The sequence below is a fragment of the Narcine bancroftii genome, chromosome 8, assembly GCF_036971445.1.
Source record: "Narcine bancroftii isolate sNarBan1 chromosome 8, sNarBan1.hap1, whole genome shotgun sequence".
Taxonomy (NCBI): domain Eukaryota; kingdom Metazoa; phylum Chordata; class Chondrichthyes; order Torpediniformes; family Narcinidae; genus Narcine; species Narcine bancroftii.
The window spans coordinates 71,688,822-71,706,683 of NC_091476.1; the positions used below are offsets into that span (position 1 = coordinate 71,688,822).

General features: G+C 47.9%; 1 protein-coding gene across 3 annotated transcripts in view; it reads right to left on the reverse strand.

The window, feature by feature from the left end:
* LOC138740839 (ADP-ribose glycohydrolase MACROD1-like) overlaps positions 1–17,862 on the reverse strand; it is a 1,018,717-nt gene that overhangs the window by 40,791 nt on the left and 960,064 nt on the right. For 2 of the 3 annotated variants that reach the window (XM_069894038.1, XM_069894036.1), the window contains one exon: positions 14,021–16,494. The exons of the other annotated variant lie outside the window; for it this stretch is intronic. In XM_069894038.1, coding sequence (XP_069750139.1) covers positions 16,454–16,494 — 41 coding nt within the window. In that variant the 3' untranslated portion in view covers positions 14,021–16,453. Of the gene's footprint in view, positions 1–14,020; positions 16,495–17,862 lie in introns of those variants that run through there. 3 annotated transcript variants of the gene reach the window in all.

Genomic DNA, 17,862 nt, shown 5'->3' on the forward strand with positions numbered 1-17,862 from the left:
GAGACTTTGTGCAATATTACATTTTCTGTTTTATTACATGACAAAAAAAAGATTCTTGAGTTTGTGAAAAAGGTTGTGAGCAGATAGAGAAAGATCGATGGTCGAAAAAAATAATTATGAGTGAGAACACTAAATAAATAATTTTAAAATTTCCTAAATTTGAACCAGATTTCCAATATATGTTTGAGTATTGGATTATTGATCTTAAGGCTCTTTCAGGTGGCCAGAATACCCCGATGTAAATCCGCATATTCTATCCCTTAGTGGCCATTGGAAGGCCACTTGAAAAACCAGGAGACACCTCCAAGGCACACTTTCCAACCCTCCTCCGAGAGAGATAATCACCCAGCCCTGTAGTCCCCCGCCAGCAGCCCCAGCCCTGACGTCCTGCGCTGGCAGCCCCTGCCCTATAGTCCCACGCCAGCCACCCCAGCCCTGATGTCCCACGCCGGCCACTCCAGCCCTGATGTCCTGCGCCAGCAGCCCCTGCCCCGTAGTCCCACACTGGCTGCCCATGCCCTGTGGTCCCGTGCCAGCTGCCCCTGCCCCGACATCCCACACTGACAGGAACCGGAGTGCACTCCGAGGCGCCTCTCCTGCAGCTGTCCCTTTCTGGTGGACAGCGCAATGCTTTCAGGGCTGCCAACTGAACGACCATTTCACAGGTGTGCATCCGCTTCTTCAGGCGCATTCTTGAAGGAGAATGCACCTGAAAGCAACTTTAGAAAAACTAAATGGAAGATACGTGTCCAATAAAAAGGTCCCCAAATACTGCTGTATAAACCTGTCCATAATGGATTATCCGATTTGTCAGGATAAAAGAAAAATCCATAAAGTTAGATTTTGAATATTATCAGCCCAAAGTTCAAGGATATGAATGGCAGGAGAAATGAGATAGCATGGATTCTATCGGCTGAGTGGCCTGAGGCATCAGGAAAGAACATGAGAAACGTGTGTGTGTGTAGAAGCTTGGGAGCCTTATTCGAGAAATGACATGGTGGTCCCGGAGAGGGGCTACTCGAAAGAACAAGCAATATGAGGAACGGTCATGGGCTTTTGGACTGTACTCATTTGAGAGATGAAGAAGTCTGAATTTCAAGTGCTGAAAGGTCTGGACAGAGTAGGTGTGGCCAGGATGTTGGAGCCTCGAACAAGATGGCACAACTTCAGGGTAAAAAGGCAGCGACTTTAAAATGGGGGGATGGTGCCATTTCTTCAACCAGAGGGTTGTGAGGTCTGTTGAACCTGTTACCACAAGCACCTGTGGAAGCTAGGTCGCTGAGGTGACAGGTATTTGATTAGTCAGGGCATCAAGGGTTACTGGGTGGCTGAGTGGGAGGATGGAACAACTCAAGATAGAATGGCTTGAAGGGCCTGTGGGCTTATTTCTCCTCCTGTGTTATGAGCCCAGAGGACCCCAAAACCCAGCAGCAATAGATATGCACCACGACAAAGGGTTACTTAAACAAACGTTGCTTTTAATTATCTTTAAGCATGAAAACAGAATCACACTAACTTATCTCTATTGACTTAACCTTCTTAACCACCCCGCCCCTCCCCCCCCCGCTAATTCTAAGCATGGGTGTGTGTAATGTGTGTGTAAATTCAGCAAAGTGCTTTGGATCACAGTCCAATCTCACTGGTTGCAAGCAATTCTTGTACTGTGCACAGAAGTTAGCATTAATAAAGTTCACCAGGCTTGGGTGCTTAACAGGCAAATAGTCACCACTCAGGAGGGTTCTTGTTGGTTTTCAGAGAGAGACTTTTCTCATTCCAGGACAACCACTCTTGCTGATGAAACTTTCCCCCTTTCAGGGTTCTCCAGATGATCACCTCTTTCGTTCAGGTCACCACAGAGTTCCTTTCTGTTTCGCCTATTCCAAGGGAACCAGTCCTCTCCTTTGACCAGGCTGTCTTCCAAAGCTTGCCACCTTGTCCCTCTGGAACTGAAGTCCGTGTCTCTCCTCTCAGACTCACTCCCTCCCACTCCAAGAGCAAAGCTTGTTCTGCCTCCTGCCGGCAAAGACCACCTGCTCTTCCCGACAGTAAATTCTGTTTTCCAGACAAAGCTGCTGCTGCCTGTTGCTACATTTGTTGCCTTTTGCAAATGACAGTCCATCATGAGTCTGTGAGCACCCTGCAAAACTCCTGCAAAAATTCTGTGTTTTGAAGTGTTTGTGTGTGACTAGCTCTGACAAACCTTCCAATTTATCTCCCAAACACCACTATATACTCTGTCACACCCATATCTTGTAACATCTTTATTACTTTAGCAATGGGCTCATTCCAGTTAAGACAAGGGAATGTTTAATTAAGCACTCACCTTTAAACAATGACTTTTTAAATCTTGCCTCTCTTACATTGGCAACAACTCTTAGGCCCTCTCTGATCGAAGGAACACTTGTGATGTTCATTGTTTACACTATAGTTCATGATCGGGACAGAGAGGCTCTGGCAGGGATGGATAAAATAATTTACAAGGGTGATCGAAGAGCTCTTTTGTGGTTGCACAGACTGGAGCTCTTTTAAGTATACTTAACAATGTGGAAGAACAGAGGGTCCAAATCCATACATCTCTCAAGGTTGCCTCACAGGTTGATAGGTTCGTTAAAAGGGCTTATGGTACGCCTAGAGATATTTGTGCTATAGAAGGCAGACAAAATCCGCTGGTTGTGAAACATGAAAGTCTGTGATGGCTCTTGTGGTAGAAGAGCCTCACTCTGAAACAGGTCACCTAGAGGTGGCCACAGGTGAATTTAGGTCAAGTTTATTGTCATCTGATTGCAAGCAGCAAACCCCAGCACTTAACATTAGCTGGCCAACACCCCCAGCAGGCTGCAGGCAGCAGCCCCTGCTCCTCGATGCTGACAGCTCCAGCCCGACTGCATCCTTGAAGTCACCATGCACACGTAGTGCACTTCAGGCCTGATGCTGCGTGACGTCATCACGTAAGACTCCACTGTTCCCACCACAGGTCTCTGCATCAGTGACCCTAGACCAGGACTGCCCCCATACCCTTACAAAAGCAATGGAACTGATTAAAGTGCATGGACACCGTACCAATTGCTTATTTGACATAGGAACATAGGAACATAGGAAGTAGGAACAGGAGTAGGCCAAAAATGGCCCATCAAGCCTGCTCCACCATTCAATACGATCATGGCTGATCTAATTTATGACCTAACTCCACCTACCTGCCTTCTCCCCATATCCCTTAATTCCTCTATCATGTAAAAATTTATCTAACCAAATTTTAAATATGTTTAATGAGGCAGCCTCAACCACTTCCCTGGTTAGAGAATTCCAAACATTCACCACTCTCTGGGAAAAACTATTTTTCCTCATCTCTGTCCTAAATCTACTCCCCCGAATCTTGAGACTGTGTCCTCTCATTTTAGTTTCCCCGGCCAGCTTAAAAATCCTTCCTACATCTATCCTATCCATACCCTTCATAATCATTTATTTCTATAAGATCTCCTCTCATTCTTCTGAACTCGAGCGAATACAATCCTAGATGATTTAATCTTTCATCATAAGTCAACCCCTTCATCCCAGGGATCAACCTAGTAAACCTGCTCTGGACCGCCTCCAAAGCCAGTATATCCTTCCTCAAATATGGAGACCAGAACTGGACACAGTACTCCAGGTGCGGATTCACCAGTACCTTATACAGTTGCAACATTACCTCCCTATTCCTGAATTCAATTCCTCTAGCGATGAAGGCCAACATTCCATTTGCCTTCTTAATAACCTGCTGCACCTGCAACCTAACTTTTTGCGATTCATGCACAAGCACTCCCAAGTCCCTCTGCACAACAGCATGCTGTAGTTTTTCACCCTTTAAATAATATTCAGCTCTTTTATTTTTCTTGCCAAAGTGGATAACCTCACACTTACTAACATTGTACTCCATCTGCCAGACCTTTGCCCACTCATCCAACTTAACTATATCCCTCTGCAGACTCTCCACATCCTCATTACAATTTGCTCTTCACTCAATTTGGTGTCATCCCCAAACTTGGTTACACCACATTTTATCCCCTCCTCCAAGTCATCAATGTAAATGATGAACAGTTGTGGGCCTAACACTGACCCCTGCGGCACCCCACTTACCACTCTCTGCCAACCTGAAAAACTCCCATTTATCCCGACTCTCTGCCTCCTGTCAGACAACCAATTTTCAATCCATGCCAATATACTTCCCTGGACTCCACTTTCCTGTAACTTACTGATAAGTCTCTTGTGCGGCACCTTATCAAACGCTTTCTGGAAATCCAACTATACAACATCAACCTGTTCCCCTCTATCCACCGCACCCATTATATCCTCAAAGAATCCTAACAAGTTTGTCAAACAAGATCTTCCCTTTCTAAAACCATGCTGCGTCTGCCTGATTGAACCCTTACATTCCAAAAGTTTCACTATTTCATCTTTAATGATGGCTTCAAGCATTTTTCCAACTACAGACATCAAGCTAATTGGCCGATAATTTCCAGTCTTCTGCCTACATCCCTTCTTAAAAAGTGGCGTGACATTTGCTGTCTTCCAGTCTGCCCGGACCTGCCCAGAATCCAAGGAATTTTGGTATATGACCACCAATGCATTAACTCTAACTTCTGCCATTTCCTTCAGAACCCTCGGATGCATATCATCAGGACCAGGTGATTTGTCTGGCTTTAGTCCCATTAGTTTCTCCATCACTACTTCCTTTGTAACAACTACTTTGTCAAGGCCCTTCCCAACATTTGCATCCTTAACTCCGCACTTGGGCATGCTGGACGTGTCTTCCACCGTGAAGACTGACACAAAATATTTGTTTAATGCCTCGGCCATTTCTTTATGTTTTGCTACCAGTTTTCCTTTCTCATCCTCCAAGGGTCCTATGTTAACTCTGGCCACCCTCTTCCATTTTATATATTTATAAAATTTTTTGCTTTCTGTTTTTATATTTTGTGCCAATTTACTTTCATAATCCTTTTTCCCATTTCTTATTACCCACTTTGTAACCCCTTGATGTCTCTTAAAGTTTTCCCAATCTTCCAGTTTCCCACTGCTCTTTGCAACTTTGTACACCTGCGCCTTCAATTTTATACTCTCCTTTATTTCCTTTATTAACCACGGTTGATTTTTCCCTCCCTTGGTGCCCTTTTTCCTGACCGGAATATATTTTTGTTGAGCATTACAAAATATTTCTTTGAAAATCTTCCACTGTTCCTCAACTGTTTCATCAGTTAGCCTGTGCTCCCAGTCCACTCTGCTCAGTTCCTCCCTCATCCTATGGTAGTCACCCCTGTTTAAGCAAAATATATTAGTTTTAGATCTAACTATTTCCCCTTCCATCTGAATGAGAAATTCAATCATACTATGATCGCTATTTCCCAGATGGTCTCTATTACATCATTTACTCTACCCATCTCATTGCACAACACTAGATCCAGGAGAGCATTTTCTCTTGTGGATTCCTTAACATGCTGCTCAAGAAAGCTATCGCGGATGCATTCTATGAAGTCCTCCTCCAGACTCCCACGACCAACTTGATTTTCCCAATCTATGTGGAAGTTAAAGTCCCCCATGACGACTGCCGTATCATTATTACATGCCTCACTTATCTCTCTATTTATTTCCTGTGCCACTAAACTATTGTTATTTGGTGGGCGATAGATAACACCCACCAATAATTTTTTCCCTTTGTTATTCTTTATCTCTACCCAAATGGACTCAACATTATGCTCTTTAGATCTTATATCATCCCTCACTACTGCCTAGAGCTCATCTTTGGTTAAGAGTGCAACTCCACCTCCCTTACCATCCTGTCTATCTCTTTGCACCACCTGATACCCTTGAAAGTTTAATTCCCATTTAGGGTTACCTTGTAGCCATGTTTCTGTGATGGTTACCAAATCATCTGTCCAGACCTGGCCCACTGTTGCGGACTGGTCATTCAACTCTCTGACCCTGCTGTGGAGGACGACAGCCATCGACTACTAGTATTGATGTCTATGGTGTCCCCGAGAGTCTATGAGAGTATCCAGGATGCACCCACTTACACTGCAGCCATGAAGATGTTGAAAGGACTCTATGAGCGACCGGTAAACAGGGTCTATGCCTCTCCCCACCAACCAGAAGATTTAATTGGTGACCAGATGTAGAGCTCGTCGAAAGAACCAAAGACTTGTTGATCCAAACCAAGGCTTTTATTAGCAAAAGACCGGAGCTCTTCACAGGTGGCCGACCAGTCTGGAATGATCCGACCTGGCTAGGGACACAACCCTTTAAGGCCCAGACAATAGGTGTGGCTTAGCTCTCAGCCAATCGCTGTAAGCACAGTCTAGATACAGTAACTATATTTACTATGTACATTGGTGATAGATCTGTACTGTCACACCAGATCACACTCGTCTGGGGTAAAGGGGTATTGCATGGTGACCCTGAAAGTCCAGGGCATCACATTTACCGATTTTAAACTATTAGTCGTCCTCCAACTGTGCGCTCCCATATTGCTGGGACTGGATTTTCAGTGCCAGTTCCGAACTGTTTCCCTGCACTATGGGGGGGGCCCCATGCCCCACTCTCTGTCTGCAACCACTCCACCTCGGAGGCCTCTTGCCAGCAACAGCCCGAACCACCAGCCCATGTGCCCCAGCGCTCCACTTGCAGCCTCTCCACCCTCCATTGCTCTGCCAGTGCTCTTCACAAACCTCACCCCTGGCTGGAAGCCTGTGGCCACCAAAAGCTGGCAATATAGTTACAAAGACAAGAAATTCATCACAAGCGAGGTGCGCAGACTGCTGGATGAGGGCTTTATCAAACCGAGCTCAAGTCCCTGGAGAGCTCAGGTGGTGGTTGTTAAAAATGGGGAGAAGCTGCAGATGGTGGTTGACTACAGCCAGACAATCAACTGCTTCACGCTTCTGGATGCGTACCCCTTCCCACAGATCATCACCCAATACCATGTATTCTCCACCATTGACTTACGTTCGGCCAATCACCAGCTCCCGATTCACCGAGAAGACCGACCTTTCATGGCCTTCGAAGCGAATGGGTGGCTGTATCAATTCCTCAGGATACCCTTTGGGGTCACGAGTGGCGTTGCGGTTTACCAGTGGAAAATTGACTGGATGGTGGACCAGAACAGGCTAACAACTACTTTCCTGTATCTGGACAATGTCACCATCTGTGACCATAACACGCAGGTCCATGATGCCAACCTTGAGAAATTTTTTCAGACTGCGATTCGGCTGAACTTAACCTACAATTTCGACAAGTGTGTCTTCCGGACCACTCGGTTAACAATTCTAGGTTGTGTGGTGGAGAACTGAGTGGCCATGGCGGACCCTGACCGCATGTGTCCCCTCATGGACTTTTCACCCCCCCCCCCCCACACCCAGACAGCACTCAGACGCTGCCTGGGTTTCTTTTCGTACTATGCCCAATGGGTTCCACCCTATGCCGACAAGGCACGGCCACATCAAGACCACCTCCTTCCCCCTGTCAACCGAAGCCGAAGTTGCCTTCGACTGCATCAAATCGGACATCGCCGCTGCAACGCTGCACGCCATTGATGAGTCCATTCCATTCCAATCAGAGAGCGATGCATCCAATTTTTCACTGGTGACCACTTAGAACCAGGCCGGCTGGCCAGTAGCCTTCTTCTCCAGGACCCTCCAGGGCCCTGAGAGCTGACACTCCTCTGTTGAGAAGGAGGCCCAGGCCATAGTCAAAAGTATGTCGATGGAGACATTACCTCACTGGCAGGTGCTTTACACTGCTGACCGACCAACGCGCGGTCTCGTTCATGTTTAGGAATACCCAGCGAGGTAAGATCAAGAATGACAAAATCGCTAGGTGGAGAATCGAATTCTCCACCATCAATTATGACATACTGTACCGACCTGGTAAACTTAATGACCCGCTAGATGCTCTCTCCAGGGGGACATACGCCAACATACAACTGGACAGGCTGTAGAGACCCCACGAGGAGCTCTGTCAACCAGGAGTCACTGGGTTCACACACTTTGTTAAGGCTCACAACATGCCCTACACAGTCAAGGAGATTCGCTCCATGACCCCAGCCTGCCCAGTGTGCGCTGAGTGCAAGCCCCACTTCTTCCATCCGGAGAACACCCATGTCATCAAAGCCACCCAATCCTTTGAACGTCTAAGCGTGGACTTCAAGGGGCCCCTACTGTCGACCAACTGTAACACCTACATTCTTACAGTGATCGACGAGTATTCTCACTTCCCATTTGCTGTGCCCTGCTCGGACATGACCGCCTCCTCAGTCATAGAGGCCCTGCATAGCATCTTCGCCATCTTCGGGTACCCCAGTTACATCCTCAGTGACCGGGGGTCCTCATTTATGAGCGCCATGCTGCGGCAGTACCTTCTGGAGTGTGGTATTGCTTCAAGCAGGACCACCAGCTATACCCCATGCGGTAATGGGCAGGTCGAAAGAGAGAATGCCACCGACTGGAAAGCGGTTACGCTTGCTCTCCTAACACCACTCGCTGGCAGGACATACACACTAGCGCCCTACACTCCATCTGCACCCTCCTATGCACCGTGTCCAATGCCACCCCCCAAGAAAGGATGTTCTCTTTCCCAAGGAAATCTGAATCGGGAATGACCATACCGTCGTGGCTCACGGTTCCCGGGCCAGTCCTCTTACGACGCCACGTCCGGTACTCAAAGATTGACCATTTGGTTGACCGAATGATGCTGCTCCATGCAAACCCGCATTATGCCTACATTGAGTACCCAGACAGGTGGGAGGACACAGTCTCGGTAAGGGACCTAGCCCAAGCCAGATCAGGCGCAGCAGTGCTTCCAACCCATCCTCCCACTATTCCTTCTCCCCCAGGTCACGTGCTTGAACAGAGAGATCACCACCACCCCACCAGCTCAGGCCAGTCTGTCGACAATGCCATTGGGGAATTGAGCGAAGTGGTGCCCGCACCCAATGAGCCTGCCAGTGACATGACTCCAGCGACCCCAATCCCAGTACCACGGAGGTCATGCCAGACGATCAGGCCCCCCCGACCATTACAGCCCCTAACCTCACACCAGTTTCCCCCCCACTTTCTTTTTTACAGCCCTCCATTCACCCCGGGGTCAGTTCTCAAAGAAGGGGTGAATGTGATAGTACGTATTCTATCACTAATGCGTATATGTATATATTGTGGTATAGGATGGTGTTGATCGGCTGAGAGCATAGCCACGCCTACTGGCAGGTCTTAAAGGGTTGCTCCTAGCCAGACCCAGATCATTCTGGACTGTGACATACATGTCATATGCTCCAGTCTTCTAGTTCATAAAAGCCTTGGTTTGGATCAACAAGCCTTTGATTCTTTCGACGTGCACGACAATAGCTTATTTAACCTTTCCTTACAACTTAGACCCCGTAACCTGGCAACATTCTAGTGAGCCTTCTCTCCAATTTGTTGATATCGTTCCTATACTCTGGCGGCTTGAGTATATTCCGGCCCCATTGGTTCAGTTCCCCTCCCTCCATTTACCCGTGGCCTTGCAACTCATTCTCCTTCACCGGTCCGACGACTCCCCCATTGATTATTTGGCCACTTACCCATGCTGAAGAGGTGATTTACAAGGACCAATGAACCTACCAGCAGGCCTTCAGAGGCAGGAGGAATGAGGAGGAAGCCATTACAGGCAGCACCCCAGCCCAGAAACGGCAGCAAGAGAGCGTTACCTCCCATGGATGGTGCCTGCGAGACCAACTGATTTTCTCCGGCTCCTTATTCACAGGCACCACCTGAGCCCAGCTCTGCCCATGATCATCAATTCAAAATTTTCAAAATGTGTGAATTAAACCAAGTGGAATATTGCACAGGGATCATCGGATGGATGTGAAGGGAATGCAGTGTAACCAAACGTCCGCCCGCTTGAAAGCACAGGACCTTTGACGGTTATTACTGGAATCCAGAAGGTTAGTGCCAGTAATTAGACTCAATATACTCTGCAAATTAGAACATGGACATCGCTGCACTGTATGGGTTGTGGCAACCTATATAGATCTATGCACCGAACACAGCCTTCCCTGCCTCACCCCCTCAACCGGCCACCATCATGCCACCCTATTGAGAGCGTCATCACTGCGTTGGTACAGTCGCTGCAGAGAAACGGATGGAAGGTCGATCCACAGGACCGCAAGAGTGGCAGAGAACCCCCCCCCCCCCCATCAATGTGATCTGCCGGAATCGTTGTCTGAAGAGGGTGTGCAAAATCCTCGTGGACCCCCTCCCGCTATCTTTCAGCTGCTCCCGTCGGGGGGAGGAGATACAGGAGGATCTGAGCCAGCACCACCAGGCTGAGGAACAGCTTCTTCCCACGGGCACTGAGAATGGTGAATGACCAAAGGAACTGCTCACACTAACCACCCGAGACGCTCATTTGTACAAAGCAATATTTATTTATTTGAACGGATGAAATACTTGTCCTGCTTTGTCTGTATGGGTGTTAAGACTGGTTGTTTAGTCGGGTTGTACTTGTACTATAAGATGACAATAAACTTGGCTTGATAACCCCCTATTGCATCCATGTGCCTGGCTTAGAGTCTTTTAGATGTTCACGAAGTAATAAATAAAGAATGCAACATACATTATATATATATATATATATATATATATATATATATAAAAATTTAAATACCGGAGCTAGGATTTGAGAGAGGCCTGAAGACAAGAGGGGCGCTGAAGGCTTCCTGATCATGTCGGAGGTTTGGATCGGGAGCTCGGGTTGCCGAGGGTTTGAACCCGGGCCTGTGAACAGCTGTAGAGGCTGGGGGAGTGCTGGAGGTGAATCCACAGACACTCGGTGTCTCGGGCGACACTCTTACGGCAGGCAGCAGGCAATTTCGTGTAATGTTACATGTGCTGTACGTTACATGACAATTACATGGCAGTAAAGGAATCTTGAATCATGAATCCACTCACTGTGTGGTGCATGACTTGCAACTTTCGAGGGCAAACCATGCAACGAGACCCAAGGTGCCTGTTGCAATAAATAGCAAAATGAAATGACCCAGTCCTCATTGAGGGCTCAGTCGTGGAGAGGGTTAAGAACTTCAAATTCCCAGGTGTCAACATCTCTGGGGATCTGTCCTGGAGCCTCCACGTTGATGCCGTCACAAAGAAGGCTTACCAGTGGCTACACTCTGTGAGGTGTCTGAGGAGCTTCGGGATGTCACCGAAGACTCTTGTACACTTCTACAGGTGGTACTGTGGAGAGCATTCTGGCCAATTGCATCACTGCCTGGTATGGAGGCGCCAACTCTCAGGACAAGAATAAACTCCTGAGGGTTGTTAACTCAGCCTGGACATCACAGGCACCAGGCTTCACTCCATCGAAGACATCGACATGAGGCGGCATCTTAAACAAGCAGCCTCTAACTTTGAAGACCCCATCACCCAGGCCATGCCCTCTTCACTCTGCTACCATTGGGAAAAAGGTACAGGAGCCTAAAGACGAACAATCAATGGCACAAGGACAGCTTCTTCCCCGCTGCCATCAGATTCCTGAATGATCAATGAACCACAGACACTGCCTGACTTTTCGTGATCTATCATTTAAATTTTTTTATATAGTAATGTTGTAAGATGGTTATAATATGAATGTTTGCCCTGTGACGCTGCCGCAAAACACCGAATTTCATGACTTGTTCATGACAATAAATTCTGATTCTGAAAATCATAGCGGTGACTACAGCCTTCCCACGCCTGGGAGTGTGTGACAGGACAGTATGAAGGGAGTTTAGCTCTGTGTCTAACCTCTGCCCTGCTCTGGGAGAGTGTGACTGGATGATGTAGAGTGAGCTTTGCTCTATATTAAACCTCTGGTGTCCCTGCCATAGGAGTGTGTGATGGGGAAGTATATTCTGCATGTAAATCACACTGTAGCTGCCGAGGGAATATTGAATGTGACAACGTAGAGGTTAATTTTGTGATCTGTGAATTTTTACATCAAGCGCATCACTGTTCCCTTATTTCCTTTACTTTTCTTTCTACCTTTTCAGCTGTGGTGACACCTTGTGCCAACCGTGACATTTTATGATATTTGTTCTTTTAGACGTACAGCACAGAAACAGGCCCTTGTGGCCCACGAGCTTGTGCCACCAAAATACAACTGCGCCTCGTTCACCAGGCTGCTGTTCATCAGCTTCAGCTCGGCGTTTAGTACGATCATATGCCAGAGGCTGGCAGAGAAGCTGTCGTCACTGGGACTGGATTCTGGGCTTCCTGGTGGAAAAGCTGCAGCCCGCCCAGGGCGGTGGCAGTACATCGAGCACTGTCACGCTGAGCACAGGCGCACCCTCAGGGCTGCACCCTCAGCCCGCTCTGATTCACGCTACTGACTCATGACTGCATCGCCAAGACCAGCTCCAAAAGAGTCATCAGGTTTGGACTCATCAGCAACAATAATGAGTCATGCTGCAAAGAAGAGGTTGAAAATCTCGTGAAATGCTGCGAGAATCTCAACAAGATGAAGGAGATGATCATGGAGGACCTCTAATCAATAACTTGGTAATGGAGAGCATCAGGTTCTTTGGGGTCCAATTGAGCTATTGTGGACACTCAACATCTCCTCACTTGTCAGGAAGGCGCAACAAGGACTGCACTTCCTGAGAAGACTGAGTCGGGCGAGGCTACTGGCTACCGTCACATCAACCTTCTACAGGAGCTCTATCGAGAGCATCCTGGCCAGCTGCATCATAGTGTGGGGATGGTGACTGCAGGGAAATGGATCGGAGGTCAATCTCCAGGACCATAAGAGTGGCGGAGAGGATCACTGGAGTCATCCTCCCTCTCATCGATGTGATCAATTGGGATCCTTATCTGAAGAAGGTGCACAAAATCATGGAGGATCCCTTCCACCCCGCACACAGCATCTTTCAGCTGCTCCCATCAAGGAAGAGACCCAGGAGGATCAGAGCCAGCACCACCAGGCTGAGGAACAGCTTCTTCCCACGGGCAGAGAGAATGTTGAACGACCAAAGGAACTGCTCACACTGACCCTCCGAGACACTCATATTCAATCAGCCAACCCGAATATAGATCTGAGCTGGCCCCTCTTGAGCCAGTCACACAGGGAGCCACCAAGGCTTGAACTGGTGTTCAGACTTTTACTGGAATAAAGCCTGTTCAGTCTTTTTGAGTTTTGTGCTTGCTGGCTGCTACCACAGCATATGTATTGTTTGTCTGTGTGTGTGTGTGTGTGTTACATCTGGTTGTGTGTCTGTGTGCTTTTGCACTAAGGACCGGAGAACGCAGTTTCGTCAGATTGTACTTGTACAATCAGATGATAAATAAACTGGAGCACCCATTCAGACACAAGGAGAATGCACAAACTCCTTACAGACAATGCTGGATTCGAATCTGCGGTCCCTCCCGTGACGCCTGAAATCTAGGTGAAGCTCGACATGGTAACTTGGCAGGTTACGTGAACAATTTAACAATCCCCAAATGTATGTCATTGAGGCTTTGGTTTATATGCAATGACTGACATGCACTTCTGTTTCCGCTGAACGCCACTGGGGAGAAGTCATGTTTAGTTCTCTAGGGAAATTCAGGGAGGAAATAATTGAATGAACTGTAGCAACCTTGAGTTGGAAAGATTTTAGGTTTCGGAATTGGGGCACGGTTAGCGCAGCCCTGTTACAGCACCAGCGACCCATGTGCGAATCCCGCACTGTCTTTAAGGAGTTTGTACCTTCTCCCTATGTCTGTGTGGGGCTCTGGTTTCAAAGAATGTGACTTATATATCCAGGCGTGAAGTTTGTTCAGTGCAAGTACAGTCTGGTATTTTGTCTTTTAAACTGTTTATTCTTAATGCAAGTGCATTAGTTAGGCATTGTAAGAGTGAGTCTCAATCAACCGGAAAATACACTTATCCAGCATCTACCAATCGGTGCCAGATATCAGGGATTTTAATAAAAGGAATCTCAAGCCTTTGATCCTTTGATTGGGGACCAAATCTTTTAAAAAGAAGTACAGTAAATATAGAGTTTCACATGAATCACTTTATTATTCCAGACCCAAACCATCAAATACAATGATATCAAATCAAATCACAATCAATAGAGAACAGATTCACTCGCACCAAGGAATTAGATAGGAAACGGATTTGTTTTTAATGGGGGCAAAGGTCGAAGCAATGGTTGAAAAGCAAAAAAAGAAAACTGCAGATGCTTGAATTCAAATCAAAACAGAAAAAGCTGGCGCTATCCAGAGAGAAAGAAAATGATGGATGACCTTTCACACCAATAACCTTTCAACTGAAGTTGAAATATAAACTCCCTCCCTCTCTCTCTTGCTCTCTCTCTCTCTCCAGAGATGCTGTTTGGCATTTCCAGCATTTTCAGTTTATTTTACTTAAATGTTAATCACCTGTCTGCTAATCAAGGGAGAGGGGGCAACGGCGTAAGGGTCAGAGGATTCTCTCATTTATCAGAGAGTTGGTAGACTCTTTCAAATCACCTTGTAAAATGGGGTTGACTGGAAAATCTACGTGGTTGAAGACCCAGGTGCAGGGCTATTTGAAAGGGCTGAAGTGGGCAAAACCTACCCAGGTTCCAGACCTACCTCGAGGGGGTCAGGGCGCCTGGGTGTCCTCCTCCGCCTATTTGAAAGGGGAAATGGCTCACCCGGTTACTCTGGAATTTTAAACAGAAAAGGGACAGAAAGGTTGCAGGGTACTCACTGCATCATTGGAAGGGGGTGGGATCCCCCTTAAAGCAACCGCCGGGTTGGTGATTTAACAGGGAAGTTAGGCTGCTGTTTGAATGGTGCAGGAGGCGCACATGACCCAGTCATCTCACCTGGGTCCCAGGAGGCCTCCCGGGTGTTGCAGTTTGGAAGGGCCTCGTGACACGAAGGTTACGTCTCAAACAGCAGCCACCCTCGTCTCTCTGTCAGACTCCATATAAAAGGCAGCAACCAGTTCATTAAAATCAATGTCAATTAACACTCCTTGTTGTGTGCATCTTATTTCCGAGCTAGAACCTCGAGACAGGCCACATATTATCACATTAGAAAGATATTACCCTGTGTTATGACCAAGGTTTGCTATAATGAACTCATTCGGTTTCTATCCAGAATTATTTTTTTAAGAAATAACATTCAATCAATAATTATGGATGGACTTGAATCCAATTTATAGTAATTTGTGAGATGTGTATGATATGACAAACTTTCTTTGCTATATCAACAGATTTTGTATGCAGGATTAATGCGTTAAACTCAAAAAATTTTAAAAGGAGAATATTTGAATTTTTTTTTCTCGAATTTTGTACAATTGTTTATAAAGTTTCCATTATTGCAGCGTCAGCGTCAGAACGAATGTTATGGGGGGGGCATCAGCACGTTAGAGGGGAGAATGTGGGGGCTGGGGGTGGGGGGGGTCACCATCGCCCTTCTCCGATGTAGGCGGCGAGACCGCTGCTTTTATGGCATCAAACTCCATTAGCTGCTAGCCACATGGGAGGGGGTGGGCCTGACGGTGAGCGATGGCCACAGCTGTGGGGGAACAGCATCTCGCTTGGTGGGGTGGGGGGGGAAATGCTCACGGATGTCCCACCCACTTTGGCGCTGGCCCTGCATTATTGCCACTACATTTAGAATGTAACACACATGGAATTCATTAACTTTGGCTGGCCATGAGGTGGACAGACGGTCACCACTTTGTCCAAAGCCCCTCGAGGAAACCTACAGCACCTGTTGTTCCCAGTTGCACCTGTTTTCCCCTCCAAGTACTGACCAGCCCTGAGCCTGTCCGAGGTCAGACAATCCCAGGCTGTTAGGTGCTGTAGACTGTAAAATATCAATAGAAATATTTTTAAAAATGGAAAAATATAAGGGTAGATATTTAGGGGCAACTTCTTCACACAGAGAGTGGCGGGAGTGTGGAACGAGCTGAATGCGGGTCCATTTTAACAGACAAGAAGCATTTGGATGGGTAGGGGTGTGGAAGGGCATGACCCGGGTGCAGAATAAACTGCTCGGCACAGACTAGAAGGGCCAAAGGGGCCCTGCTCGTGGCTGCAATGTTCCACAGCTGTATGGTTCGAACAGGTTGCAGTTTCGAGGACAGCAGCTTGACGATGGGAGTGCCACGCTCACTCTCATCTGAGCCAGGCGGGTGGGGCTGGAGAACGGGCAGGAAGAGTCAGTTTCAGAAAATGGAGAGGCATCAGGGAGTCACTTAGAGAATTAAAAATACATTGCAATCACCCGTTTAGACGCCTCTGACGATCAGCGTATTGATTTCAACAGTGAGTGTGCTTCATAACCAAGTATTTATAGCCGATATAATTTTTGTGCCAACATAAATCTTCTGCTTGTAAATCAGAAGCCCCGAGTCAAGAGGAATTAAAATGGGAGCCACGAGGAATATATCTCGGCCTGTGCGTCATTGCTTCTCACGGCGAGGGCTTCATCCTTCACTGACACTGTTCTTGAAGCTGGCTCTGCGGCTTGGCACCTAATCCATCAAAGGCACAAGCTAAATGTTAATGAATGTGGGTTGGCAATTGGGAACGGGCAGAGTAGGTTAATCTAACTGCGCTGGCCTCTTGTTTCCCATGTTTCAGAGCGGTATTATTGTGCTAATGTGGGAGAGGCAACATTTTTCACACTCTAGCCGAGGGTGACAGTGTGTCAAACGTATTCAGGCCTGGCTGAATGCAAGCCAGAGCCTCACACTATCCTCCAAGCCTCAAGGATGAGAATTGGGGTTCTGGGTGAGGTGAGCTGAATTGGACCAGCACAGTCCCACGGGTAGGAGGTGATGGTGGATAAGGCAGAGAGGGTGCTCTCTCTGGTTTCTGCCAGCCCCCTCTCCCTTCTCCCTTCCCTCCCCATTCATAAGCACCCCACCGCTGCCCCCAAGTTTGCTGCTGTGCCCTCCCTCCCTTATCCACCTGTTACCTCCTGCCTGTGGGACCGTGCTCCCCCCTGCCCCTCCCCACCCCCTCTCCTGCCATTTTGTTCAGGTGCCTGCCCCACATTTTTTCCCATGAAGGGTTCGAGCCTGAAACGCTGGTTGTGCGCCTTTGCGGACGGTGCCCTGTGACCGGAAGAAATGCTACCCGTCTGCCCGCACTTCGCCCCTTACCACCACTTGGGGGCCCCAAGAGCCCTTCCGGGCGAAGCAACTCTCTGCCTGTGAACCCATGGTGGGGGGGCGGGGAGGGGTGGGGTCGTCTGCATCTGGTGCTCCCGCTGTGGTCTCCTCTCCGTCGGCGAGACGGGGGGGGGGGTGTGCGGGGATCGCTTTGTTGAGAACCTTGGCTCTGTCCACTGCAACAGCCCGGATCTCACGGTGGCCACCAATTTCAATTGTCCCGTGTCTCATGCACTGTCAGGCCACCCACAAATTGGAGGAACGACATATTCCATCTGGACACCGACGTCTCTGGTTTCCATTATTCCACCCCCCTTCCCTCTCTCCCCCTCCCCTATTTTAATGTCTCCTTTCTTCTGCCTCTCCCTCTTCCAGCTCCGCAGAGCCAACCCCCTTCCCTCTCTCGTCCTCCTATCCATGTCCAAATATCACCTTTAACCTGCCCCCGCTTCCCTTTTCCCACCCCCGCCTTTTAATTCAGGGACCTGCCTGCTTCTTGAAGAAGGGCTCAGGTGTGAAACGCAGGTGATATATCTCTACCTCCTTTGACCTGCTGAGCTCCTCCAGCGTTCTGATGTTCACCTATCGCTATAAGCCATCTCACCCAATCCTGTCTCCTCCTCTTCAGCAGCACATTCCTATCCACTCAAACGCCCTCCACACAGACACTCCCATAACAATTTCAAATCCCCTTCTCTATGAAAAGCTTGGCCGACACGACTCCTT